General features: G+C 48.3%; 1 protein-coding gene across 11 annotated transcripts in view; it reads right to left on the bottom strand.

Annotated features, from left to right (window-relative positions):
- The window catches only part of LOC140429216 (microtubule-associated serine/threonine-protein kinase 4-like), a 651,560-nt gene that overhangs the window by 346,003 nt on the left and 279,298 nt on the right, over window positions 1-26,259 (bottom strand). For all 11 annotated transcript variants that reach the window (XM_072515935.1, XM_072515937.1, XM_072515936.1 and 8 more), the window contains one exon: window positions 11,923-11,954. In XM_072515935.1, the coding sequence (XP_072372036.1) occupies window positions 11,923-11,954 (32 nt within the window). The remainder of the gene's footprint in view (window positions 1-11,922; window positions 11,955-26,259) is intronic.

The following is a 26,259-nucleotide window of genomic DNA, read 5'->3' as shown; positions in this document are numbered from 1 at the left end:
TACAGCCCCCCTCCTCCTATCCGTGACTTTGGCATCCATCCTAACCCTGTCCTCACCGTCTACTCCACCATCTTCCTCACTCCATCCTCCCCTTCCAGTGCCACATCCTTCCTGCCCTCCACCTCCAATCCTTCATTCTCCCTGACCCTGTCCCTCTGACTTCATCATTCCTGACTCCTTCCCCACCTCTTCCTCAACCCTTACTCCTCTGGCACTCCACACTCCCTCCCTCATTCCTTCATCCACCGTCACTGCAACCTCCTCTAGTCTGGTATCATCCTTACACCCTCGTCTCTCTCTCTCTTCTCCTCCTCCTCCCCCCCCCCCCATCTATTCACTTCTCCTTACACCCTTCCTTCGCTCCCACCTCTTTCAAGACACTTTCCCTCACGACCTTACCTCTCTCTGCCACCATCTCAACCTCTCCCCAGGCACCCTCAGTCTTACACACCCCCTCCCCAATCCATTCGCCCCCTCAGTCCTTTCCTCTCTGTGGACGTCTTTGGCTCTTCGCACCCCCTCACAACTACTTCCCCCACTAGTGAGATGGAAATGAGTTCATGCCAGCCTCTGGAAGGTTTTCCGACCCGCCAAAGCAGGCACCAGCAGAGGATCTTGCTGTAAATTCAAACAGACACAGAACAGGTTTCTCGTCCTTCCGCCGTGTCCGCCATCGCATACTCCCTTCAGGGCTTGGGAGAATCCACCCAACGTGTCAGGTCTGGTGACCTGTTGAGAGAGGCTGCCTCCAGCTAAATCTCCGAGCACCAACCAATCTTCTAAAGCAACTCATTACAATACCCAACCCTGCTCACAATTCCTCTGCTCACCTGCATTGCCACTTCCGCAAAAAGCTGATACACCATCAGGCTTTATTTGAATAGTGTACAGACTGAGCAATACCACTTCTGCCTTTCTCCCCGAGGAACAATTATCAACATTTGAAAAATTCATGAAGTCTCTTAAAAAAGCATGTAACGGACAAAGTACTCTGAGCTCTTACAACATCACTGATGTAAATCCGTAAAAGGGAAAGTCTGGGGAGATACCAGACAGAATCAAAATCTGGTCACGAGCAGTGACCATTCCAATAACCAAGACAACTAGCCACCGCTACTTGTGAGGAGTATAGTTAACATAAACTACATGTGTGACCAAGCAACGGTTACCTAGTGTGGAGCTTTGATAAGAGTACCATTGTCACCAACAAGAAAATGGACATAAAAATAGTCAAGAGTGAGGAATGGCAGACAGCGTAGGTCGTCATGCAGTTTGTGAAAGGAAAGTCTTAAAACAGACACTACTGCTGAGTTCTCTGTTTGAGTGACAGGTTGTTGATTAGAATGGCTGAATGCAGGATCGGGCATCAATTTTTAATAACACATTTTCATTACATAGTTCCAAGGGTGAATTTCCAAGGGTGTTGTCACAGAAAAGTAAAGCAATCAATTCCTAAAGCTTCATACATTTTAAAATAGAATAAAACATTGGTTTATAAACATAGCAACCTAATTTTTAACTTGAAAGTGAATACTAATAGGCTCTCCGATAGTTTGCTGGGCAGGACAACATTGAATTGCACAGGCTGGCAAGAATCCAGTTCAATCCTTCGGTCTTGCTGAGTTGAGGAGTGCTGCTGAGATGGTGAGGGGAGCACTGCATTTGGCCTTAATGCTCAATGGCAGTGTGCATGGCAGTAACAAACAAGGATTTCTGACTCTGACTGCCTGCTTTGCTGAACTCGGAGCAGGTACGGTTGGTCGGTTGGATCATGACTAGTGCTCTGGTATCCAAATACCTTCCGTCCCCCTGAACTGTGGTGAGGTCTCTGTCCGGGAAGGTGGAAATGTTTTTATGTGGAACATTTGGTTGGCCAGCAAACAGAATCTCGGAGATTAAACCGCACGCTGTTCCTGCATGACCCTGGAATAAAGATAATGGGCGCGGTTTAACAGAAATAAAACAGAGTCCCGTGCCAGGCACAGTTAGCCGTGTATTCCCCGGCGCTGGCAGTGCCACGAATATCCCCGCTATTTAAATGGGACTCTGCTTCATTTCTGGACCTCGGCGAAGAACGCGCTGCCAAGGCCACACTCAGTCCCATCTCCTGCACTAATGAGCTCCGCTTGCCAGTGCAGGAAGAGATTTGGGCGCCATTTCAAAGATCTCTAGAACCCCCCCCCCCCCAATGCCCCAACGTACTAACGAGGAGGTCCTCGAGCCACTGCACTCCACCTCATAAAGGAGGGCACCCCTGGCTCCGATCGTCAGCGTCAGCAAGATGCCATGCTAGCAGTGCCCCCACTAGTCTGCCAGTGCCACCAGGGTACCCTGATGGCACTGCCAGGGTGCCCAGGTGACTGTGTCACAGTGCCGGGTGGCAGTGTCACAGAGTCGGGATGTCAATGGGGATGCCATGCCCACTGCCCTGCCCAGAGCCCGACCACTCAGGGGGCCCCGATCGCCTACCCCCGCCTAAGTGCCGGTATGCCTGGTCCACGTTGGTTGAACAGCGCTCTCTCGGGGTCTCCAAGACGCAGGGGTTACGTCCTGCGCCTTGGGTAACTCTGGCACAAACATATTCAAGCGTGGCTGACTGCACACTTGAATATGCAAATCTGGATCCTGCCCATTGTCGGCAGGTCGAGGCAATTAAATCTTGCGAGAACCCTCTCACGAGATTCAACAGCCTTGGTGCTTCCTGAGTCGGGCGCAATGTGGCCGGTAGATGGCAGCCAATACATTGCTTCTTTTCGCTGCTGCATACTCTTCTTCAATACTTCTCCCAGTCTCCCCTTCACCTCCAACAAGTGCAAGGAGTTCATGTTTCCTTGTAACAATGAGACCATCCCATCAGTATCTACCACCACTCTCCCTTCTTCTAACCCATTATACCAAACTTCCTCTAACGATGCCCCTACCCTATGCCTGGAGTCAAATCTTTCCCTAGTTTTTCTCCTATTTCACCGAACACCTCTTGTGCATGAGAGACACCTCCAGCCCTCTTTATCCTATGTCCACTAAACTGCTGACCACCAAAGTCACCTCATGGCTCGCCTTAGTTGATTCTGTTAAAGGTTCTCTCTCTTCAGGTGCTGTCCATTTTACTTACAAATCGGTCATCACCACTCCCTCCTCAAAAAAACCCTTGCCCCCTCTGTCCTTGCAAAATACCTCCCAAGCTCCAACTTCCCTTTCCTCCCCAAAGTCCTTGAAGGTGATGTCGCTTCTCAAAACACCAAGGTTCCTTGGACAGCACCTTCCAAACCCACAAGCATTACCATCTAGAAGTACAAGGGCAGCAGATACATGGGAACACCACTCCTGGAGGTGCCTCTCCAAGCCATCGACAGTCTGACTTGGAAATGTATCGCCGTTCCTTCACTATCCCTGGGTCAAAATCCTGGAACTCCCTCCCTAATAGCACTGTGGATGTACCTGCACCATATGAATTGCAGTGGTTCAAGGCAGCTCACCACCACCTTCTCAAGGGCAATTAATGATGGGCAATAAGCATTGGCCTAGCCAGCGAACCCCACATCCCATGAACGAATAAAAATAAAATCTGTGCCCACGTTTCTCAGAACTCCATGTTTGAACCCCATCATTCAGATTTCTTCCACTGCCAGTTTCAAATAGACTTCTCAAAGTCACAAATGACATTTAATATGACTGTGGCAAAGGTAAACTATCCCTCCTCATCCTCTCTCCAGCCTTTGACACAATTCACCATACTATTTTCCTCCAACACTTCTCCATTGTTATCCTGCTCTCACCTGGTTCAGCTGAGTGGGACTGCTCTGACCTGGTTCTATTACCATCTATCTAATCGTAGGCAAAGAATCTAACACAAATAGTTCCTTTTCCTGCTCTCACACCAATATCTCAATATTTTCCTCCAAGAATTCATCCTTGCCCTCCAATTCCCTATCCACATGGGGCAGCATGGTGGCGCAGTGGGCGCTGAGGTCTCGGGTTCGATCCCGGCTCTGGGTCACTGTCTGTGTGTAGTTTGCACATTCTCCCTGTATTTGCGTGTGTTTTGCCCCCACGACCCAAAGATGTGCAAGGTAGGTGGATTGGCCACACTAAATTGCCCCTTAATTGGGAAAAATGAATTGGGTACTCTAAATTTATATATATTTTTTTTAATTTCCTCTCCACATGCTGACCCTAGGCACCATCATCCCAAAATACAGCATTAGTTTTCACACATACGCTGACAACACCCAGCTCCGTTTCATCACCATCTCTTTTGACTCCTTCACTGGCTCTAAATTATCTGGGTTGCTTAATTGTCTTGACAGCTAGCACTAGATGTGCAGAAATGTCCTCCCATTAAATATTGGAGAAACTGAGGCCACTGTCTTCGGGACCCAATACAAACTCTGTCCCTCTCCATCCCTCTCCCCAGCAACCGCCTGAGGCTGAACCAAACGGTTTGCATTTGACCCCATTTGACCTCCTTCATTAAAGCCACCTTTTGCCACCTCCATAACATTGACTGGCTTCAGCTCTGCTTCAATTTATCTGCTTCACATGTGCCTTTGTTACCTCCAGGTTTGACTAATCTAATACACTCCTGGATTGTCTCCTATGTTTTACCCTCCGTAAATGTAAAACCATAAAGGCTCAGGAGGCCTGAGGAGGTAAGTTTAATAACATCAACATTTTTTTTTTTTTTTTTTTTTAATTTAGAGTACCCAATTATTTTATTTTTTTCAATTAAGGAGCAATTTAGCGTGGCCAATCCACCTACCTTGCACATCTTTGGGTTGTGGGGGTGAAACCCACGCAGACACGGGGAGAATGTGCAAACTCCACACAGACAGTGACCCAGGACCGGGATTCGAACCAGGGTCCTCAGCGCCGGAAGCCGCAATGCTAACCATTGTGCCACCGTGCTGCCCTTAATAACATCTATTTAACAAAGTAATAACATCTATTTTCCAAAGTAAAGGCTGCAACGCAACTTACAGCTCAAAGGTCCCGGTCGGGACTACCGTAAGTGCCGGTCTCCATCCGGGCCGGCTTTTAAAGCCACAGCTGGATGGGCCTCCTCCCTCACGAGCAGGGAAGCTGCTATTCTACAAGTGCCACGGGGAGATGGATCAGCGTATCCCAATGGGTCTCGTCAGGGTTATTATGGAAAGCAGCCAAACCTCTGCTGCTGGTTCTCACCAAATCCCATTCACACATCACTGCTATGCTCACTAACTGTTCCCAGTTAAGCAATGCCTCAATTTTTACAGTTCTCATTCTCATTTACAAATCCCTCCAGGGCCTTGCCCCCCGCCAGCTCCTTAATCTCCTCCAACCCCGCAACCTTCCCAATTGTCTGCATACCTCAGGAGCATCTCCAAATTTAATTGCTCTGCCACTGGTTGCTGTGCCTTCAGCTGCCAGGTTGTAAACTCTGCAAATTCCCTTGTTGATTCTTTCTGCCTCTCTTTCCCCTTTTCAGATGCTGCTCAAAGCCGACTTCTTTGACCAAGCGTTAGCCTATTTGCCCTAAAAGATTCCCATGCAGCTCAACAAAGTGTTGTTTTAGAATGCTGCGATGCGCCCTGAGCTATTGAATTAGATTAAAGGCACCGTGTAAAATAAAAGTTGATCTCTTCACGGGGGAAAATCAACGAATTTCACTGCATTACAAGACTGACGACATTTGCTGCTTCTGGTAGTGTATTAATTGGCTGCCAGATTTCCTCAATTACAACAGTGCTTACTTCAAACCTACATGTCTGGGATAGCCTGATGTCACAAAAAGCAAATTAAATATGTTGTTGTTGGGTTACTTAAAAAAATATATAAATGGTATTTCCTGTTATTTATTATTGTGCAACTGTGAAGAACTTATGTTTTTCTTATAAATTTAGTGTCCCCAATTCTTTTTTTTCCAATAAAGGGGCAATTTAGTGTGGCCAATCTACCTGCACTTCTTTGGGTTGACCCATGCAGACACGGGGAGAATATGCAAACTCCACATGGCCAGTGACCCGGGGCCGGGATCAAACCGGGTCCTCAGTGCCGTGAGGTGGCAGTGCTAACCACTGCGCAACCCTGCCGCCTGCAGAACTTATGTTTTGATATTCGTACACACAGATAGGCGGTAAATGGCTGCGGAGGTGACTCACTGGTAAATTACTGTGCAAAAGGTGAAAGCCCTCACCAAATTCAAACTGCGAACTCAGAACAAAGTAGATAAGACACAAAAGGAATCTGCAATAGGTCACCACTATTATCTGCAAAAATGCTCCTCGTTGTATATATCTTCTGGTCATAGCAGACATCAAATAAAGTGACTAACACAGAAAAAATGTGGCTCTTTCTCCAACTTCACCATTTAAAGGTCAACAAAGCACAAAAAACAACAACTGGCACAAGTGTTTATTTTAAACAAAGAAAACTGCCCCCGGCAATCTATTTCAGGGCTGCCTTTGTCATCTTAGTTTCCGCTCACTTAATGGCACAGAAGCATGTTGCATGATGCTTCCAGCTGTCATTCCATACATCCCAAGCTCAGAAGTAATACTGCACACGTAGTAGAAAATTACAAATAACCCGTAGTTTCCTGCCATAAAGGGACGATGCTGGGCATCCCACCCTGAAAACATTCACTCATGTTTCCAGCTGACTCTTCATGACAATACAAACTTACTGGAAATGGCAAATGCATTTTTATTCCAAAGAGAAACAGTAGCCTGAGAACACGCCATCAGCTTAGCCACTCAACCAAGGAATGGTATTTGACAGAAAGGACAAGGAGGAGGGATGGAAGAAATTGTTGACAACGATACATGGAACATATAGTCCAGAAGCAAGCCATTCAGCCCATCGAGTCTGCACAAACGCACTTTAAGCCCTCACTTCCACCCTATCCCCGTAACCCAATAACCCCTCCTAACCTTATTGGACACTAAGGGCAATTTGGCATGTCCAATCCACCTAACAAGCATGTCTTCCGGGACTTGTGGGAGGAAACCGGAGCACCCGGAGGAAACCCACGCAGACACGGGAAGAACGTGCAGACTCCGCACAGTCAATGACCCAGTAGGGAATCGAACTTGGGACACTGGCCCTGTGAAGGCACAGTGCTAATCACTGTGCTACTGTGCTGTCCACTGAACCAGAACTGGGCATTGAAATAATTAGATGAAAACATGGCTTAAAGCCAGAGTAGCAGCACTCATCCGATGGTGCGCTTTTTCACCCAAAGCAAAATTTGGAATGTAATCCCACACAGCACATGACACAGGACACCTTCCAGCACAGTGCAGGGAAATGGAAACGTTTTGTTACTCATGCATTTTTATCGGAAGGGACAATCTATATTGGGTTGTACAGCATTTTAAACTCAGGTTTTTAGGTACTCATTCTCAACAAGGTCTGTATAACACATCGCGGGCTACTGGAACAGTTTCTTCTGCAGCAGCCTAGATCATTGCAATCAATGTAATCATTGAGGAAAAATAGTCGAAGCTTGCGAGAAATAATACTTTCAGAATGGCCGAGGCCCAATTAGTTTGAACCTATCAAGAGGTAAAGAAAACACCGGTGTCACATCTATGGGAAAACGTAGGAATGAACTCAATGCAGAGACTGACACACCGAAAGGAAAAATGTGTATTACGTGGTACATTATCAGGTCTCACAGGTACAGTACAGCAACACCTAATGGATACTTTGAAGTGCAGTGACTGTTTGCAGCAAGCTACTTTGCACACAGCAGGCGCCCACAAACAACAATGGAATGAATGACGAGGAATCTCTTTTTGATGGGCCTGGTTGAAGGAGACACTGGAAGAATTCTTTGCTCGTCTACAGATAGAGTCATGCGGTCTTTAGCATCCACATGGACTATATCACATATAGGTCCATATACGGATGTGTGTACACTTTTATACGTTGTTGAATGAACCAATTGAATAAGCAGACAAGGTGCTGCTGTGATCTTGAGCATACAATATGCTGACTCAGATACAAGAGTGCTACCAACCAATGCGAGCAGGTAAATCATAAGACAGATTGCAATGGTAAATTTCATGGGAGTGGGACAGAAGGATAACACGTCATCAAATTATGTAATAAAACAGTAAACCCTCCAAGGCCCATAATATAAAGAGCATAAAACACAAAACAAAATGGAACAGGAAAAGATATTTGAACCCGTCAAGCCTGTTGCTTTCTCAGGCCTGACTATACAATGCACAAACTGATGGAAGCCAGCCCTTCACTATTAAGGAGATTGCATATTTAGGTCTCTTTCATTTCTGGCTGGGCTCCACTTTTGTTTCCCCTCCTTGCATGATCAGGTAGAAAAAGTAAGTGCAATACTTCCAAGTTTGACCAAGGTGGAGAAGTAATGTTCTCACAGGTCTCATTTATCACGTGGATCCGCAAATTCTGCTAACCCTTGGGAGAAAAAGAATCCAGTGAAATGGAACAGAGTCATCTGAAATCAATGAAAACCACAAAAGTATTCACTAATGCCCCCACCGATTGCATAAAAATACCACGCAGTAAATAAACCTAGTGACTAATGACGTACAGCTCCAAACAAGTAGGCCGCCTGCCTGTAAGTTGGCATAACTATTCTCTGCATTACAAAATGTGTACTTAAACTGTTTTGCTGCACTTTGAACTGTGCAAACTGTTTTGCTGCACTTTGAACTGTGCACGGTTGAGTTGACTAAACAGGCATAGGTCCATATATCAAGTGCAATTTTGGCACAGCTTGCAGTAGTTGTTGTGAACATATTTCAGTGTCTAAACACGGATTTGTTTTTTTTGATTAAATCCCATATTCCACCCAAACTTGCCAATGTGAAAGAGGAGCTGTCGATTCACGGGCAAATTGGGCAGTGGGGGGGTGGTCACAAGAACTCCATGAACAGGCTTCATGATATTTCAAGTCAAGGTCTCGGCTGGAGTATATTTCAAAGAGGAAAAACTTGCTCAGGAAACCCTCCCAACTTAGCTCAAGTGTGCCTCTCTGGACGCTGACAAAAAGCATTAACAATGGCATCTATTTAGATATGCACGGTTTGAACGACAGGAGCAGAGGCCCTGTCTAGCTGCAGAGAAGACCGTTTTAAAGCAAAAGGTTTCCACTGAATTCTAAACTTAATGTAAGGTCACTCTTATTAATGATATGATTCTGCACATTATTCAACGCACACAATTAAAGGGAGATATAACTGGTTTGAGGACCGAAAGAGCCTAGACCTGGACATTGTTTATTTTGATCATGCAACGTCTCAGACCACTGGCAATATTAATTACTAGGGCAGATAAAAAGATGGGAAAATCTATAGTGAATTAGTGGAAAAACTCTGGAAAATTTCTCTCCAACAAGGGCAGCATGGTAGCATAGTGGTTAGCACTGTGGCTTCACAGCACCAGGGTCCCATGTTCAATTCCCTGCTGGATCACTGTCTGTGCGGAGTCTGCATGTTCTCCCTGTGTCTGCGTGGGTTTCCACCCGATGCCAGGGTTTCCACTCTCAGCCCAAAGACGTGCAGATTAGATGGATTGGCCATGCTAAATTGCCCTTAGTGTCCAAAAAGGTTAGGAGGGGTTATTGGGTCAGGGGGATAGGGTGGAAGTGAGGGCTTAAGTGGGTTGGTGCAGACACAATGGGCCGAATGGCCTCCTTCTGCACTGTATGTTCTATGTTCATCTCCAATATTTAAAAGGTTGGATTTTTGCGACTTAGGTGGGTAGCTTGAGTCGGGAAATTAGGTCCTTCCAATGTAAGGTTGATCAATGGCCTCTCATCCTGCGATTCATGTTAAAATTAATCATACTAGGATTCAGCTCACCCATCCCTTTGCTCATCTGAACTGCTTGAATAAAGTTAACTTCACGCCCTCTGCCCAACCTGTGTAAATATTTCTAGCAGTTATACGTGGGCAAGGTTTTCCGGCCCCACATACTGGTCGGATCTTCCGGTCACACCAAACGTCGATGGACTTTGGGTTGGCCCGCCACATCCCACGTGGCTGGTCCCACCACGCATGGGGGGAGGGGGGTGCGGCAAATAGTTTCCTGTAGCTCAGTTCCCATCTTGTTCAATCAATCAGGGTGCTCTTCCATCTATTGTCATATGAGGAATGGTTGAGGACTCTGGGTCTCTGGTTGGAGTTTAGGAGGGGAGAATCTTATTGAACTTAAAGGATACTGTGAGGCCTGGATAGAGTGGATGCGGAGAGGACGTTTCCACTTGTAGGAAAAACTAGAACCAGAGGACATCATCTCAGACTAAAGCGACAATCCTTTAAAACAGAGAGGAGGAGGGATTTCTTCAGCCAGAGACTGGTGAATCTGTGAAACCCATTTCCGCAAATGGCGGTGGAGGCCAAATCACTGAGTGTCTTTAAGACAGAGACAGATAGGTTCTTGATTAATAAAGGGATCAGGGGTTATGGGGAAAAGGCAGAAGAATGGGGAAGAGAAAAATATCAGTCATGATTGAATGGCGGAGCAGACTCGATGGGTTGAGTGGCCTAATTCTGCTCCTATGTCTTATGGCCTTATGGGATGGTCACTGTGCAATATGGTGTCTAAGCCAACACTTTCTGGGATTTCTACTCATTCGTTCAGGCGATCACATCTGGTTTTTCACCGTTACTGTATATAGTGCTGAGAGCTAACCGGTGGTTTCAGTGCGAGTCACGACAACCTGTGGACGCTTTCATTCTATCCACCCAAATGCATTCAAAAGCAGGTCCTAGAGCTAAAAGGTCAATCCATTACTTAACCCCCTGCAATAAGTCGGACGCTCACCTTTACAATTTCGCCTCCCTATCCCCCCCTCCTCTCCCCATTATATAAGGTGCAGCTACAGCAGTGCAGACAAGTGCTCCAAAAGTTACTTCAACTGCAATAAAGCAAAGTGTAGAAAGCTCCGAATAACTGAAGTGCAGTTATGGCGAAATTTCCCCGAATTCTTCCCTCAGCATTGAACAAATCTTTGAAAAATAATTTGAGATATCAAGTTACCCAACTGTTTTAAAAATAAATATTTTCAAGATGCGGACAGTGCTGCCAAAGCCAGATTTACTCTGCACACCAGTTGCAGCAAGGTGGGCGGTGGTCTTCTTGACATAAAAAAAAACTAAGATACTTGTTGGTCAATGTGGGACGGGCAATTTTTGAGATTGATTTTGTTGGGCCTTCGTGATTACACCAAATATCTTTAATACCAAAAGACGCAGAAGTAGGCCATTCGGCCCATCGAGTCTGCTCCACCATTCAATGAGATCATGACTGATCTGATATAATAATCAACTCCACTTTCCCGCTTTATCTCCATAATCCTTGATTTGAATTTGTATAGGCCATGTAAAATGAACAGCCCTACTTCAGGGGTCATCAACATATTGAACAAAGCAGACACCACCATATTCTTACTAATTGGGAGTGTAAAAGTTGTCTCATTAGCTTCTATTCTTAAAAGACCCAATAACCTGAGGGCCCGTGAAGTTACTTAAAAATGCACAGATGCAACTACAGAAAAATGCAGTTCGCTCCGACCAATTCAAGTTAAATGTCCCCTAGCAAGAATGCAGTTTACACATATTGCTTATTAACACACAATAGACTATAAATATTTAATTGCAACCAGCAAGCACAGACCAACTGAACAACAGCTACCTCATCAAGCAATTATCTCCTTCTTAGAACTGTACAAACAAAATATACATCAGCCATTGAGCCATTCAGATAGCACATTTTCAGGCAGCTGTGCAAGGTAATGATCTCATCACATCAACAAAATAATGGCTACATTTGCATAAAAATGCCACAGAAGGTCAAAGCCTGAACTAAGTAAAATAATATACTTCAGAAAACTGCAACCAATTACAAAACAAAGACAATCAAGGGCATATCTGCAATATTTAAACCGTCTCTACTTACAGACTTCCTCGACGGGGGAGGCTCAATTCTTTCTGCAAAAGAAAAAGAAAGTTGTATTTGAAGCAGCTACAGAATTATCAACTCAATTGTTTTTGGCACTGACTGTGAAGCTTAACTTTTTCAGTTTGCAAAATGAGGTTAATAGCTCAGAAACAGATCATAAAATTCAGTGTTTAAGTAACATGCTCAAGCAGTGTTCTTACAAGCTCAGTGCCCGAGTCCGCAATTTATGCAGAGGGTGCCAGCAATATATTATTCTCACCACTGCCTTGTTTCAAGCTTGACCTTCATACCAGGTTCTTTTCTACATGCTAAAATTACTTTGAAGAAACTGCTGAAACCGTCCACAGCACCTTTAACTAGCATTTCATTTTTAACTTTTCTAAATGAGTGCTTATTAAAGTGAGTGGATACTCTTACAGAAAATCGTGCAAATCAAAGTACTTTCCATTTCTTACAAGACTGCATTGGTAAATAACAAAGTTCCCCTCGTGCAGCGGTCTGCTTTTCATTGCCATCTAGTGATTCCTGCTTGAATATGCACCTTTTTCCTGTGAGTGTGGTGAAGGCAGATTCAACCATGGCTTTCAAAAGGGTGCTGGATAATCATGTGAAGAGAAAATGATTTGCAGACCTCCAGGTAAAAGGCGGGGGGAGTGGGAAAAGGTAAATTGCTCTTGCAGAGGGCTTGTATGGATGTGGCAGGCCGAATGGCTTCATTCTATGCTGTGCTGTGACCGTTCAAGATTATCATTATGTTCAGCAATCCCCCACTGTTATAACCCGCACGAGACCTGTGGGATTGGAGCAATTAGTCTCCCCGTATGTGTCGCTGAATACAAGCTCACCGTGAAGGGGACGGGAAGCCCAAGGACATTCATGTTTGAGATCTGTATAAAGTCGTCCAGGTATGAAACCGACAGGGCAGACCCAGCTGGGATCTGATGTATATTGTAAAGATAATTGCATTGCAATAAACCAAGTTTTCTTTTGACCATCTCGGTTCGGGCTCGTTTGTGGCCTCCTAATCTCATTTCTAAAAATTACAATACAATTAAAGGGCCACCCTGCCATATGTCGCCCCCCCCCCCCCCAACCCAGTAGAAGATAAACCCCTCACGCCAGCGAGGGGGTAAGACCAAAACTTTTGAAAGACATAAACCAGGCAAAGGTTTGTACCTGGGGTGCAAGGGTAAGTATAGCAACTGAGGGGAGAGGGACAAGTCTAGGCAGTACCCTGGCTCTTCCAGGGGGCCCCCTTGGGGCGTTCCATTGGAATGTGGGGTGGGGAAGGGTACAGTGTTGCTCCAGTGCGTGTGTATGAGTGTTCCGCTTTATCTGTGGGAGAGGGGGTTTAACATGGATCCAGGCGTCGTTTGGCACTGCTGGCTCTATCAGACCCCACCCACCCCCATCACCACCGTAACGGTGTGGGCCACACCTCCAGATCTGGAGAGAAAACTCGGCTGCGTAGCTGGAGAGCTGCATGCTGGTTTCCCCGCCTCAGCCAGCGCCCTGTGCACAGAGCGGGGATTTCCCCCATCTTCGACATGTAGATAGGTTTGTATTTGTCACTGTTGCGAACTTGACCAGCTCCCTTTTGGATGTACTACCAAACATACGATGAGTCAGTGAATAAACCACAAAAACACCCGGATCCCTCTACATTAGCTTATGATGATTTCCTTTTGTTAGTCGCGCTAACTTCAATTTCTTCCCTTTAAATGCAGTTTGTCACTCATTAGCCACTTTCCCAACCTACTGCTTGAACACTGCACCATCCTCCACCGCCTCCAAATCTGGTGTCATGGGCAAACCTCAGTCAGTTTCCTTTCAGTCCTCAGCTACAACTCATTTTATGATCTAAATAGCAATTGCGTTGGCATCGACTCTTTTTGCACCCCACCAATCAACATCGTTTCATTCAGTTATCCCATAATTTCTCGACTTTAATCAGTTTTCTATCCATCCCAATGGTTTACCTCCCATTCCATGCCTTCCTATCTTCTACGTATTAGTTCTCAACAGAGCTTTTCCTCAGAGTCCAGCTTCTATAGCTCACTTTCAAAATAATAATAATAACCTTTTATTGTCACAAGTATGAAGTTACTGTGAAAAGCCCCTAGTCGCCACATTCCGCGCCTGTTCAGGTAAGCTGGTGCGGGAATTGAACCCGCGCTGCTGGCCTTGTTCTGCATCGCAAACCAGCTGTCTAGCCCACTGAGCTAAACCAGCCCTCCTTCCATTCTCATGTCACTCCGTTCAGAGTCGTAAAGAATTTACATTTTTTGGCTGGACTACCACCACCAGTACTATCTTTCACACTTTGTAGGTGTTCAGAGCCACAAACAGTCTGTTATGAGCAGAATTAATTCCAGTTACATTGGATGCAGGAGACCAGTAATGTTTTCACTCATTAACATTACATAGTCGGACAGCACACACTAGTGGTTGCAGTGAAGAGCTTGGAAACATAAATACAAAATAGGAGCAGGAGGCGGCAATTTGGCCCTTCGAGGCTGCTCCGCTATTCATGGCTGATCATCCAACTCCGTAACCAGGTTCCGCTCCATATCCTTTGATCCATTTAGCCCCAAGAGCTACATCTAATTCCCTCTTGAAACCTTACAATGTTTTGGCCTCAGCTACTTGCTGTGAAGAAGTTTCTCCTCATCTCAGACCTAAATGGTTTACTCCATATCCTCAGATTGTGACCCCTGGTTCTGGGCAGCCCTGGCGTTGGGAACATTCTCCCTATCTAGCCCTGTTCGAATTTTATAGGTTATGAGATCTCCCTCATTCTTTTAAACTCCTGCATGCTTGCTTTCAGTGACTGGTCTACAAGGATGTCCAGGTCTTGTTGCACATTCCCCTCTCTCAATCTATAGCCTTTTAGATAATCATCTACCTGCCTTGCTGATTTTGGTACAAAAGTGGATAACCTCACGTTTATCCGTTAACTGAAGGATCTCTGCATCCTCCTCACAGCTCACCTTCCTGTCCAACATGGTGTCATCTGCAAATTTGGAGATATTACATTTGGGTTCCCTTTTTAAAAAAAAAAATTTAGGAGTACCCAATTCTTTTTTTTTTCCAATTAAGGGGCAATTTAGTGTGGACAATCCACCTACCCTGCACATCTTTGGGTTGTGGGGGCAAAACCCACGCAAACACGGGGAGAATGTGCAAACTCCACACGGTCAGTGGTCAGTGACCCAGAGCCGGGATCGAACCTGGGACCTCAGCGCCAAGAGGTAGTAGTGCTAACCACTGCACCACCATGCTGCCCACATTGGGGTTCCCTAATCTAAATCAATAATATATGTTACTTTTTCTTTTGGCAATTTTGATTGAAAATGTCAACTATTTTCGGATGCGGTTTCTTTTCTTCAGATCTACTGGTGAAAGAATAAATAGGGAAGATTTTGCAGACTACTTATTACTAATACTGCAGATGAAAGTTAAAAGTATGGCGTATGTCTGTCTTTAGTAGCAGTGAGGACAAATATTAAAACACAACTAATCAATATAATTGAGATGCCTCCAGACAGAAGCTGGAATGCTTCCATAGTATCTTTATACATTTTTATATTTAATTGTACATGTTTTGTAACAGTGGGTCGAATTCTCCCAAAAACGTCAAAGTGTGGGCTCCGTTAGGAAATGAGATGTTGGGCGGGATTCTCCGACCCCCCCCGCCGGGTGGGAGAATCGCCGGGGGTCGGTTTGAATCCCGCCCCCCCAAAAACCGGCCCGGCCTGAGTCGCGCCGCCCGCCTCGGAGAATGGCAGGGTCCAGCGCGACTCAATGGGCGCCGGGGCTGCCCAAAATCTCCGTCCCGCGATGGGCCGAAGTCCCGCCCGTCTGTTGCCAGTCCCGTCGGCGTAAATTAGAGTAGGTACCTTACCGGCGGGCCCTAGCGGCGTGGGCGGGCCCCGGGGTTCTTGGGGGGGGGTACGGGGGGGATCTGGCCCCGGGAGGTGCCCCCACGGTGGCCTGGTCCGCGATCGGGGCCCACCGATCCGCGGGCGGGCCTGTGTCGTGGGGGCACTCTATCCTTCCGCACCGGAGGTTGCGGTCCTCCGCCATTCCCGGTGTGGAAGCAAATTCCTCTGCGCATGCGCGGGGATGACGCCAGCACGCGCTGGCGCTCCCAATCATGCGCCGACTCTCGCCGGCCGGCAGAGGCCCTTCGGTGCCAGTTGTCATGGCGCCAAGCCCATTTCCCGCCTGCGGGGCGCCAACCGCTCCGGGGCGAGCCTAACCCCTGAAGGTGCGGAGGATTCTGCACCTTTGGGGCGGCCCGACGGCGGAGTGCTTCACGCCACTCCGTCCCGCCGGGACCCCCCCGCCCCGCCGGGCAGGGGTGAATCCCGCCCATGATTCCTGCTGGGTGGTTGGGCACGAGTCAGATCGCAATCCACCCACACTTAGAAGTGCTTTTGGAAGTGGGGATAGTTTCACAATGGACAGAGAGAGGCAGGGCCTCAACACGCTGGCAAGCCCAGTTTCATGAGATTGGGACGCCCTTTAAAAAGGACACTTTGTGGGCAGCACGGTAGCATGGTGGTTAGCACAATTGCTTCACAGCTCCAGGGTTCCAGGTTCGATTCCGGCTTGGGTCACTGTCTGTGCGGAGTCTGCACATCCTCCCCGTGTGTGCGTAGGTTTCCTCCGGGTGCTCCAGTTTCCTCCCACAGTCCAAAGATGTGCAGGTTAGGTGGATTGGCCATGATAAATTGCCCTTAGTGTCCAAAATTGCCCTTAGTGTTGGGTGGGGTTGCTGGGTTATGGGGATAGGGTGGAGGTGTTGACCTTGGGTGGGGTGCTCTTTCCAAGAGCTGGTGCAGACTCGATTGGCCGAATGACCTCCTTCTGCACTGTAAATTCTATGACACCGTGATCTCAAAGTGACAGCTCAGGCCTAATGCCAACCCCACCCATCCCCCCTGCCCCACCAAGTGTCATCGGTCCACCCTCCCTCTCCTCCCATTGGCTCTCCCTTCAGAGCCTCGCACCCAGTCACTGGTACCACTGACCTTCCCCATCAGTGAGTGGCACCCCACTATGGGATCCCCAGATTCCCCCACCCCCTTCAGATCCAGCCACCAGCCAACCTGTCAGTGCCACCACTCCCCCCCGACCCCCGATGTGGTAATCATGGCTGATCTCCACTGGTGGAGGCCAATAGTGATTTCCACCTGCCTCAGCTGCGCTGGCGTGAGGGGGGTTGGGGGCGTCAGACTACCGGGAGAATCTGGTTTTAAAGTAGGCCGCTCTTTCCGAGGGCCGGAAAGACCCGATGGTCTGCATGGCCTCCTTCTACACTGTAAATTCTATCATTCTATAAACTGACAAAGCAGACTTAAACTCTTATTTAAGTATGCTAATCTGCAGATTAGGTCATCGTGCTCTGACAAAATGTTTACATACAGCCAGATTTCATAACCATTAAATAAGGTGAATGATCAGTCCATCTATCCTTGGTGGCGATTATTGAGAACTGCATGGATATAAAAATAACTAGTTCTTTAAAATAGCCAGAGATAAAACCCCCAAAATGATAGAAATGCTCAGCAGGTCTGATATGCCATCAATTAAGAAAGAGAACGCAGAGTGAATTAACTATGGCTTTAACTGACTTACAACAGAGCTGGCAGCGTGCCCCAGAATGAGGCAGTGTGAAAGGTCGGCAGCTTATATACCCAGGTCCTAGGGGGAGGAGCCACGGGCAGAGCCAAAACCGTACAACATGTAATATAGTGGCAATACTGTACAACACGTAATACTGCGGCAGCACAATACAACACAGTGGTTTCACCACATTCACCCCGTTTTTAAAAAAGTCCGGCGCGGGTGAAGTGAACAAGTTGCGTCAGAGATTGAGTCTGACGTGGGCTTTGAGTATCCGCCGTGACCACCTCAGTTCCGGCAGTGGTGTGGGCATCGTAGTCAGCGGTAGCGTTGAGGCCAGCGTGTCTGGGAGCAAGACAGTTTCTGTGTTCCCAGACGGGTGGGCAGCAACGGGGGAAGGGGGTATAGGGTCGGGTCGAGTAGTAGTAGAGAGGGGAGGAATAGGGTCAGGAGTGCCTGTGACAGTCGCTGGGGAACCTGCGGGTGCCAAATCCCGAAGGGAGACTGTGTCCTCCCGCCCATCATGGTGAGCCACATAGGCGTACTGGGGATTTGCATGGAGAAGAAGAACCCTCTCGACCAGAGGATCCGACTTACGAGTCCACGCATGCCGTCAGAGGAGGACGGGCCCCGGAACCGTCAGGCAGGTCGGGAGCGAGACCCCTGAGGTGGACCTTCTGGGGAAGGCAAACATCCTCTCGTGGGGGGTCATATTAGTAGCGGTGCAGAGAAGCGACCGGATGGATTGGAGCACCTCGGGAAGGACCTCCTGCCAGCGGGAGACTGGGAGACCTCTAGACCGTAGGGCAAGAAGGACGGCCTTCCAGACCGTCGCGTTCTCCCTCTCCACCTGTCCGTTCCCCCGGGGATTGTAGCTGGTAGTCCTGCTTCAGACGATGCCCTTGCTAAGCAGGAACTGACGCAGCTCATCACTCATGAAGGAGGAACCCCGATCGCTGTGGATGTAAGTGGGGAAACCGAACAAGGTAAGGACACTGCTCGGGGCTTTGATGACTGTGGCAGAGGCCATGTCAGGGCATGGGATGGGGAAAGGGAAGCGTGAGTACTCGTCAAGGATGTTGAGGAAGTACACGTTACGGTTAGTGGAGGGGAGCGGCCGTTTGAAATCCATGCTGAGGCATTCAAAGGGGCATGAGGCCCTTACCAGGCGTGCTCTGTCTGGCCGATAGAAGTGCGGTATGCACTCCGCGCAGACCTGGCAGTCCCTGGTCATGGTTCTGACCTCCTCAATGGAGTAAGGCAGATTGTGGGCCTTGATATAATCAAAATGCCGGGTGACAGAGGCCATTGTGGAGGGCCCGCAACTTGTGCGCTGGCACAAGTACCGCGGGAAAGGGCATCTGGGGGCTCATTAAGCTTCCCAGGACGATACTGGATATCATAGCTGTAGGTGGAGAGTTCAATCCTCCACCTCAGTATCTTATCATTTTTAATTTTGCCCCGTTGTGCGTTGTCAAACATAAAGGCTACCGACCATTGGTCGGTGACGAGGGTGAGCCTCCTACCAGCTAGGTAGTGCCTCCAATGCCGCACAGCTTCCACGATGGCTTGTGCTTCCTTCTCGACAGAGGAGTGTCGAATCTCGGAAGCATTGAGGGTTCTACAGAAGAAGGCTACTGGCCTGCCCACCTGGTTGAGGGTAGCAGCCAGGGTGATGTCTGACGCATCGCTCTCGACCTGGAAGGGGATGGACTCATCCACTGCGTGCATGGCGGCCTTAGTGATATTAGCCTTGATGCGGCCAAAGGCCGAGCGGGCCTCAGCCGTCAGGGGAAATGTAGTGGTTTAAAAAGTGGACGGGCTTTGTCCGCATAGTTGGGGACCCACTCGGCATAGTAGGAGAAAAGCCCCAGGCATCCTTTGAGGACCTTGAGGCTGTGGGGAAAGGGAAGTTCTGTGAGGGGGCGCATGCGGTCGGGGTCGGCCCTAGGACTCCGTTTTCCACGATATAGCCAAGGATGGCTAGCCGGGTTGTGCGGAAAACGCACTTCTCCTTGTTGTACGTCAGGTTAAGGAGCTGGGCAGTGTGGAGGAATTTCTTGAGGTTAGCGTCGTGGTACTGCTGATCATGGCCGCAGATGGTGACATTATCTAAGTACGGGTATGTAGCTCGCAGCCCGTACTGGTCCACCATTCGGTCCATCGCTCTCTGGAAGACCGAGACCCCATTGGTGACGCCGAAGATAACCCGGAGAAAGTGGTAGAGGCGGCCAGCTGCCTCAAAGGCAGTGTACTGGCGGTCCTCCGGGCGGATAGGGAGCTGGTGGTACGCAGACTTCAGGTCCACGGTGGAGGAGACCCGGTACTGCGCAATCTGATTGACCATGTCAGATATGCGGGGAAGGGGGTACGCATCGAGCTGCGTGTACCGGTTGATGGTCTGATTGCAGTCGACGACCATCCGGTGCTTCTCCCCAGTCTTGACGACCACCACCTGAGCTCTCTAGGGGCTGTTACTGGCCTCTATGATCCCTTCTCTCAGGAGTCACTGAACCTCCAACTTGATGAAGGTCATGTCCCGAGCACTGTATCGTCTGCTCTTAGTGGCGACGGGCTTACAGTCTGGGGTGAGGTTGGCGAAGAGCGAGGGAGGGGTGACCCTAAGGGTCGAGATGCTACAGACGGTGAGAGGGGGCAGGGGTCCATCGAACTTCAGGGTGATACTCTGGAGGTTGCACTGGAAGTCGAGACCCAGAAGAATTGCCACGCAGAAGTGTGGGAGGACAAAGAGCTTAACATTTTTGAAAGATACGCCCGGTACCCTGAGGGTCACGACACAGTACCCATGGATTTGCATGATATGCGACCCAGAGGCCAGGCAGATTTTCTGGGCTGTGGGTAAAACGGGAAGGGAGTAGCGCCGTACTCCGGGTGTATGAAGCTGTTGGTGCTCCCGGAGTCAAAAAGGCAGGCCGTCTCGTGGCCGTTGATCCGGACCGCCATCGTATATATAGCGAGGCCGATACTGGTCTAGGGTGATGGAGGCAATCACCGGACGGCGGGCTGGCTTCGGACAGCAGGCGAGCCGGTCGAGAGTAGCGGAGGCCAGCTGACGGACGGGCGAGCCGGAGTTCCGGGAGGCGGCGGTGGACTTCAAAAATGGCGTCGGAGTTGCGGTGGTGGACTTCAAAAATGGCATCGAAGATGTGGCGGTGAACTTAAAAAATGGCGTCGGAGATGGTGGCTCCCGCGGGTCGCACGTGGCGGTTTGCGTCGAAGATGGCGGTGCCCGCGGGTCGCACGTGGCGGGTGGCGTCGAGGATGGCGGACCCCGTGGGTCGCACGTGGCAGGTGGCGTTGAAGATGGCGGGCCCCCCCCCCCCCAAGGGTGCCGCATGGTCAGAGGCATATGTTACGGAAGGCCACCTCCAGCGATTCAGCAAGCTGCACCGTTTCCCGCAGGTCGAGTGTCTCCCTCCCCAGCACTTGCTGGCGGACGCAGTGAGAGTCGATGCCGGCAACATAAGCATCCCGGATCAGGAGTTCGGTGTGCTTAGCAGCCGACACCGCCTCGCAGTTGCAGGCCCCGCCGAGCACCCGCAAAACGTGCAGAGATTCTGCCAGCGACTCTCCAGGGCACTGACGCCGCGTGGCAAGGAGGTGCCTGGTGAACAGTCCGTTAACCCGCCTCACATACCGTCCTTTCAAGAGAGTAATGGCTTCATCAAACGAGACCGCGTCCCGGAAGCTGAGAAAAATTCACGGGCTCACCCGGGAGATGAGGACTCGCAGCTCGTGTTCCTCGGAGACGGCGACGGCGGCAGAATTGATGAAGGATTCTAGACAACGAAGCCAGTGTGCGAAGAAGACATCGGCGTCGGCTGATTGGGGGTCGACCTGCAGGAGGTCTGGTTTGAGACCCGGATCCATGGTAAACAGCTCTTTGACTTAATGTAAGTCAATTAAATTGATAAGCCATCAATTAAGACGGAGAACGCAGAGTGAATTAACTATGGCTTTAACTGACTTACAACAGAGCTGGCAGCGTGCACCAGAATGAGGCAGTGTGAAAGGTCGGCAGCTTATATACCCAGGCCCTAGGAGGAGGAGCCACGGGTAGAGCCAAAACCGTACAACATGTAATATAGTGGCAATACTGTACAACACGTAATACTGTGGCAGCACAATACAACACAGTGGTTTCACATACAGAATCTGTGGAGAGAAACGGAGTTGATGTCGACCTGAAGCGCCAACTCAGTTTCTATCCACAGATGCTGCCAGACCTTTGGCGTATTTCCAGCATTTTTTTTGTTTGTTTTAGTTTCAGCTTTCCAGCGTTCACAGTGTTTCGCTTTTGTATTCGTCTTTACAGAACAAGAGGAGGCCTTGGATTAACATTTCTGGCAAGTGGGGTACCTGCAAAAATTGCAGTATTCCACTCAAAGGGCCTTAGCCAATATCGATCAGTTCTTGTCTGGGAGTGCTGACTTCAGGTAGATGACTCATACTGCTGGTACATCACACTATGTTCAGTACAACTCCAGCACGGTGCAAAGACTCATTCATAAACAGTCAAACTGTCAGGATCAGTTGGGAATGCTGTACACTTAATTTTCTAAAATCCATATTTTTAAATATGTTGAGAAAACATACTCCTGTCCCTGCTTATATGAGTGTATGTCCTGTGGAATATAGCCTTGTGCAATGTTACAGACACACATGCCTTTTTAAAATAAAAACACAGTACGGGGCAGCACGGTGGCGCAGTGAGTTAGCCCTGCTGTCTCACGGCGCCGAGGTCTCCGGTTCAATCCCGGCACTGGGTCACTGTCCGTATGGAGTTTGCACATTCTCCCCGTGTTTGCGTGGGTTGCAACCCTGTCATGATATTCAGATAAACATCATGGTGCAAACCCACATACACACTGATGGACAGGTCAACGGACCAATCAATACACACGCAACATCACAGCCAATCACAAGCAAGAGCAGACACACTATAAAACGGGGAACACAACACTTCCGGAGCATTCCAGCAGGAGACAGCTCAGGGCACAGAGCTCACAGCAAGCCACTCAGACATTCACCATGTGCTGAGTGCCTCTCCAAGATAGTGTTAGGGCTGGGTCCAGATTAGAGGGCAGTGAACGAACCACAGTAACCAGTTTACAAATGTTAATATTGTTGGTAATAAAACTGAGTTGTACCTTCCGCAACCGTGTTGGTTTGTCTGTGTAGCAGAGCACCCAACCCGACAACCCCCACAACGCAAAGATGTGCAGGCTAGGTAGATTGGTCATGCTAAATTGCCCCTTAATTGGATAAAATGAATTGGGTACTCTAAATTTATGAAACAAAAACACAGTACGGGGTGTAGCCAGCAGAATTCTTTAGCCCCGATGACTAGGGATCACACTTATCCTGCTCTGCACCTCAAATCATATTGAGAACTGGTAGAAGTATTTATTTTGGCTTATCTAAATTAGTTCCTAAACATGTCCTGGGTGAGGTTAAAGAATGCTTTCCTGTTGCTCGACCACAACTTAAAAGAATTGTAAAGAAATTGAAAGGTAAAAAGGCAATTCTAAAGGAGATCATTTCAAAGAATGGAGCAATTTATTCACAGAACGTAAACCACACTGACCACAAAATCCCCAGCAAGGAGGAGCAAATTATTTTGAAGTAAGCTCTTGCCATAAAAAAAATTGCCAGTGTACATCAAAGAAGGAGATCAGAGAATCTACACCCACACTGATCACCACAGGGGGTGTGGGGGTCAACCAGATCCACCCAGCTACAAAAATGATCAAATTAAAGCAAGACAAGAATAATTGTACCGTACTCTAATCACATGGTCCAAATGATCGATTAACTGCCCCCACTTCACTTTCACAACTGGCTGGTCTTTCCGATTACTGCGCAATAAGCACCCTCAGTCTATTTTCAAATATACATGATTATTTGACAAGAGTACACTCCTTCTTTCATCTGCTCGATTTTACAATGGTCACGGATCCCGTCCTGGGCCACAGATTTCTTTAAACCACCAGCTGAGTGCCTCTCCCATCCCCTCTCCAACAACCAGCAACCCCCACCCCAGTGACCCCCTGTAGAGGTATGCCCAGCCCTTAGATCATAGAATTTACAGTGCCGAAGGAGGCCATTTAGCCCATCGAGTCTGCACCAGCCCTTACAAAGAGCACCCTACTCAAGCCCAAGTATCTACCCTATCCTAACTTAACCTTTTGTTTTTTTGGACACTAAGGGAAATTTAGCATGGCCAATCCACCTAACCTGCACATCTTTTGGACTATGGGAGGAAACCGGAGTCCCGGAGGAAACCCACGCAGGCACGGGGAGAAAAGTGCAGACTCCGCACAGACAGTGACCCAGCTGGGGAATCGAACCTGGGACCCTGAAGCTGTGAAGTAACTGTGCTAACCACTAAGCTACCATGCTGCCCCTTACCCTTCAGGCTTTTGAATCAGGTCCCCTGCACCCCCCCCCCTCACCCCCCCCCCCCCCCCCCGCATATCGGCCCTACCCTCTGCTACTCTGTCACTTTACACTCTGCATTTAAAAGCTGACCCCAGGTTATCTTTTCAATCGTGCTCTTCAGTTTTCTACTACTGCGTACATCCATTTCTCCTCTGTGAGACACCACGGGGATGTTTACTTCATTAAGGATGCTGAACGAAAATTAGACGAAGTTCAACAACATCCCACCATCTGTTTACTGCTGCGTTGCACTTACTTTTACCCTATGATGCACACTGTCACAAACTCACTCCAGTATATCCACGGAACACGTGCACAGAGGAAAGAAGGAGAATTTTAGCTGGAAGTAGAGTGAACCTCAAACTTTCTCCAGCGAGCGAGTGAACGCTGCAAAAACACTGTGTTGCCGCTCAGGCACGAGAGGGGCAGTCGGCCGGGCCCTTTTTCTCGGTCTTCCTGGCTGCAATGTTCAAGGATTCTACTGGTGGAACAGCCCTGCAGTAAAAACAGATCGGGGGGGCAGGGGGCGGATTTTTTGCCCATGTTCACCGTCAGAGAGAACTGGAAAGTGGGCGGAAAATCGCGAGTAAATCGGGAAACTCAATTATCTCTGGAGAAATCGTGTTTCCCGATTTTTCGCACTCCTCGCCGGTAATGGCACAAGGTTCAAACCCACAAAGGGGGAGATCCTCAACCATCTCCACCCCCCTCCCGAATATTTAAACCTCGTTGGCGTGGTTTACAACAGGTTTGAAAGATGAGCTGCAGTCGGGAGATCCCACCAGTGGGTACAAAGGTAAGTATAGTCCCTGGAGGGAGAGCACTATGCCCCATGCCACAGGTTGGCACTGTGCCAATGGGCAGTGCAGAGACGGTCAATGCAGGGGTGGGCCCTCGTGGGAGCCCCATTTGGGGGGGGGGGGGGGTTCTAGTTGTCCGTGTGGAAGAGGGTGCCGTGAGGGGGGGGGGGGGGGGAACGCTTTTCACAGTAACTTTATTGCAGTGTTAATGTAAGCCTAATTGTGACAATAAAGATTATTATTATTACTGCCGATACTTCTGCAGTGGTGGGCGATGTTTTGCAGGGGTGGAGGCAATGATTGTCCTGGGGACAGTTCCACTTCAGTACTGATCGGGGCTCTTTTTAAAGATGGCACCCTCAATATCTGTGGAGTCGCCTCTGCCGGGCCCTGCCCTGCCAGAGTGATGACGTAAACCCCGCCAACTCTTTGTTTCTTACTCAGAGAGGCTCATTATCAAAATTAGTCCAGCTGCACACCAGTTTTCAGTAAGAGCCTGTCACTTTGGGGGGGAAAATGGTAATATTCCACCTATGGTTTTTACCCAGGCAGCAAAATTATACGTTTTCTAAAGTGTCGCTGCATTGCCCAAGCTTTAAATAATAATATGCAAAAAACCTACTAATATTTGACCAACACCCAAACGATCAGATTTGCACTTTCTGATACGTTAGCTGCATATTTTAGTATTTAGATTTTAAACAAGGACATGTACTGAAAACAAAACCTTTAATCACATGATGGTAGAGTCATTTGAAAAGCTTTAAGTCCTTGCTTCTCCAAAGGATAATACAAAATGTTGATCCTTTTGTGAAACATTTCTTAACAGTATTCAGTGCAGAACCACATCAAAGGAGACTACACACTATAATGTAAGCTGCAGCTGAAGTGACTGATTATAGGATGCAACAGTGGGGTGCCTGGAAACTCTCTAGACTGGGAATTATTCGATGCCAGTAGGGTTTGTGGAAAGAAGAATAAAAACTGCATGTGTGCGTGAAATGGATACAGCACAAGAATAAAAATAGCACTCACGTGAAAGAAAAAAAAAGGAGAAGAAATGAGAGTGAGAAAAAGGGTTGATTTTAACTCAATATTTAATTTGGTTGCTTATGGCAACTTGCAACACCCTTCAGTCAACACCTTTTACATGCGGGTAGCACGGCAGCGCAGTGGTTAGCATTGATGCCTCACGGCGCCGAGCACCCGGGATTGATGCTGGCCCTAGGTCACTGTCCGCGTGGGATTTGCACATTCTCCAAGTGTCTGCGTGGGTCGCACCCCCATAACCCAAAGATGTGCCTGGCACACTAAATTGGCCCTTAATCGGAAAAAACCCAATTGGGTACTCTAAATTTTTTTTTTTTTTAAACACCTTTTACTGTGCAGACGTATAACCTCACATGTGTCATATTCAAGCAGAGTCTTGCCAACTCCAAAA

This window comes from Scyliorhinus torazame, chromosome 9 (assembly GCF_047496885.1).
Source record: "Scyliorhinus torazame isolate Kashiwa2021f chromosome 9, sScyTor2.1, whole genome shotgun sequence".
NCBI classification, from domain to species: domain Eukaryota; kingdom Metazoa; phylum Chordata; class Chondrichthyes; order Carcharhiniformes; family Scyliorhinidae; genus Scyliorhinus; species Scyliorhinus torazame.
This window is presented reverse-complemented; position numbering and strand designations above follow the sequence as displayed.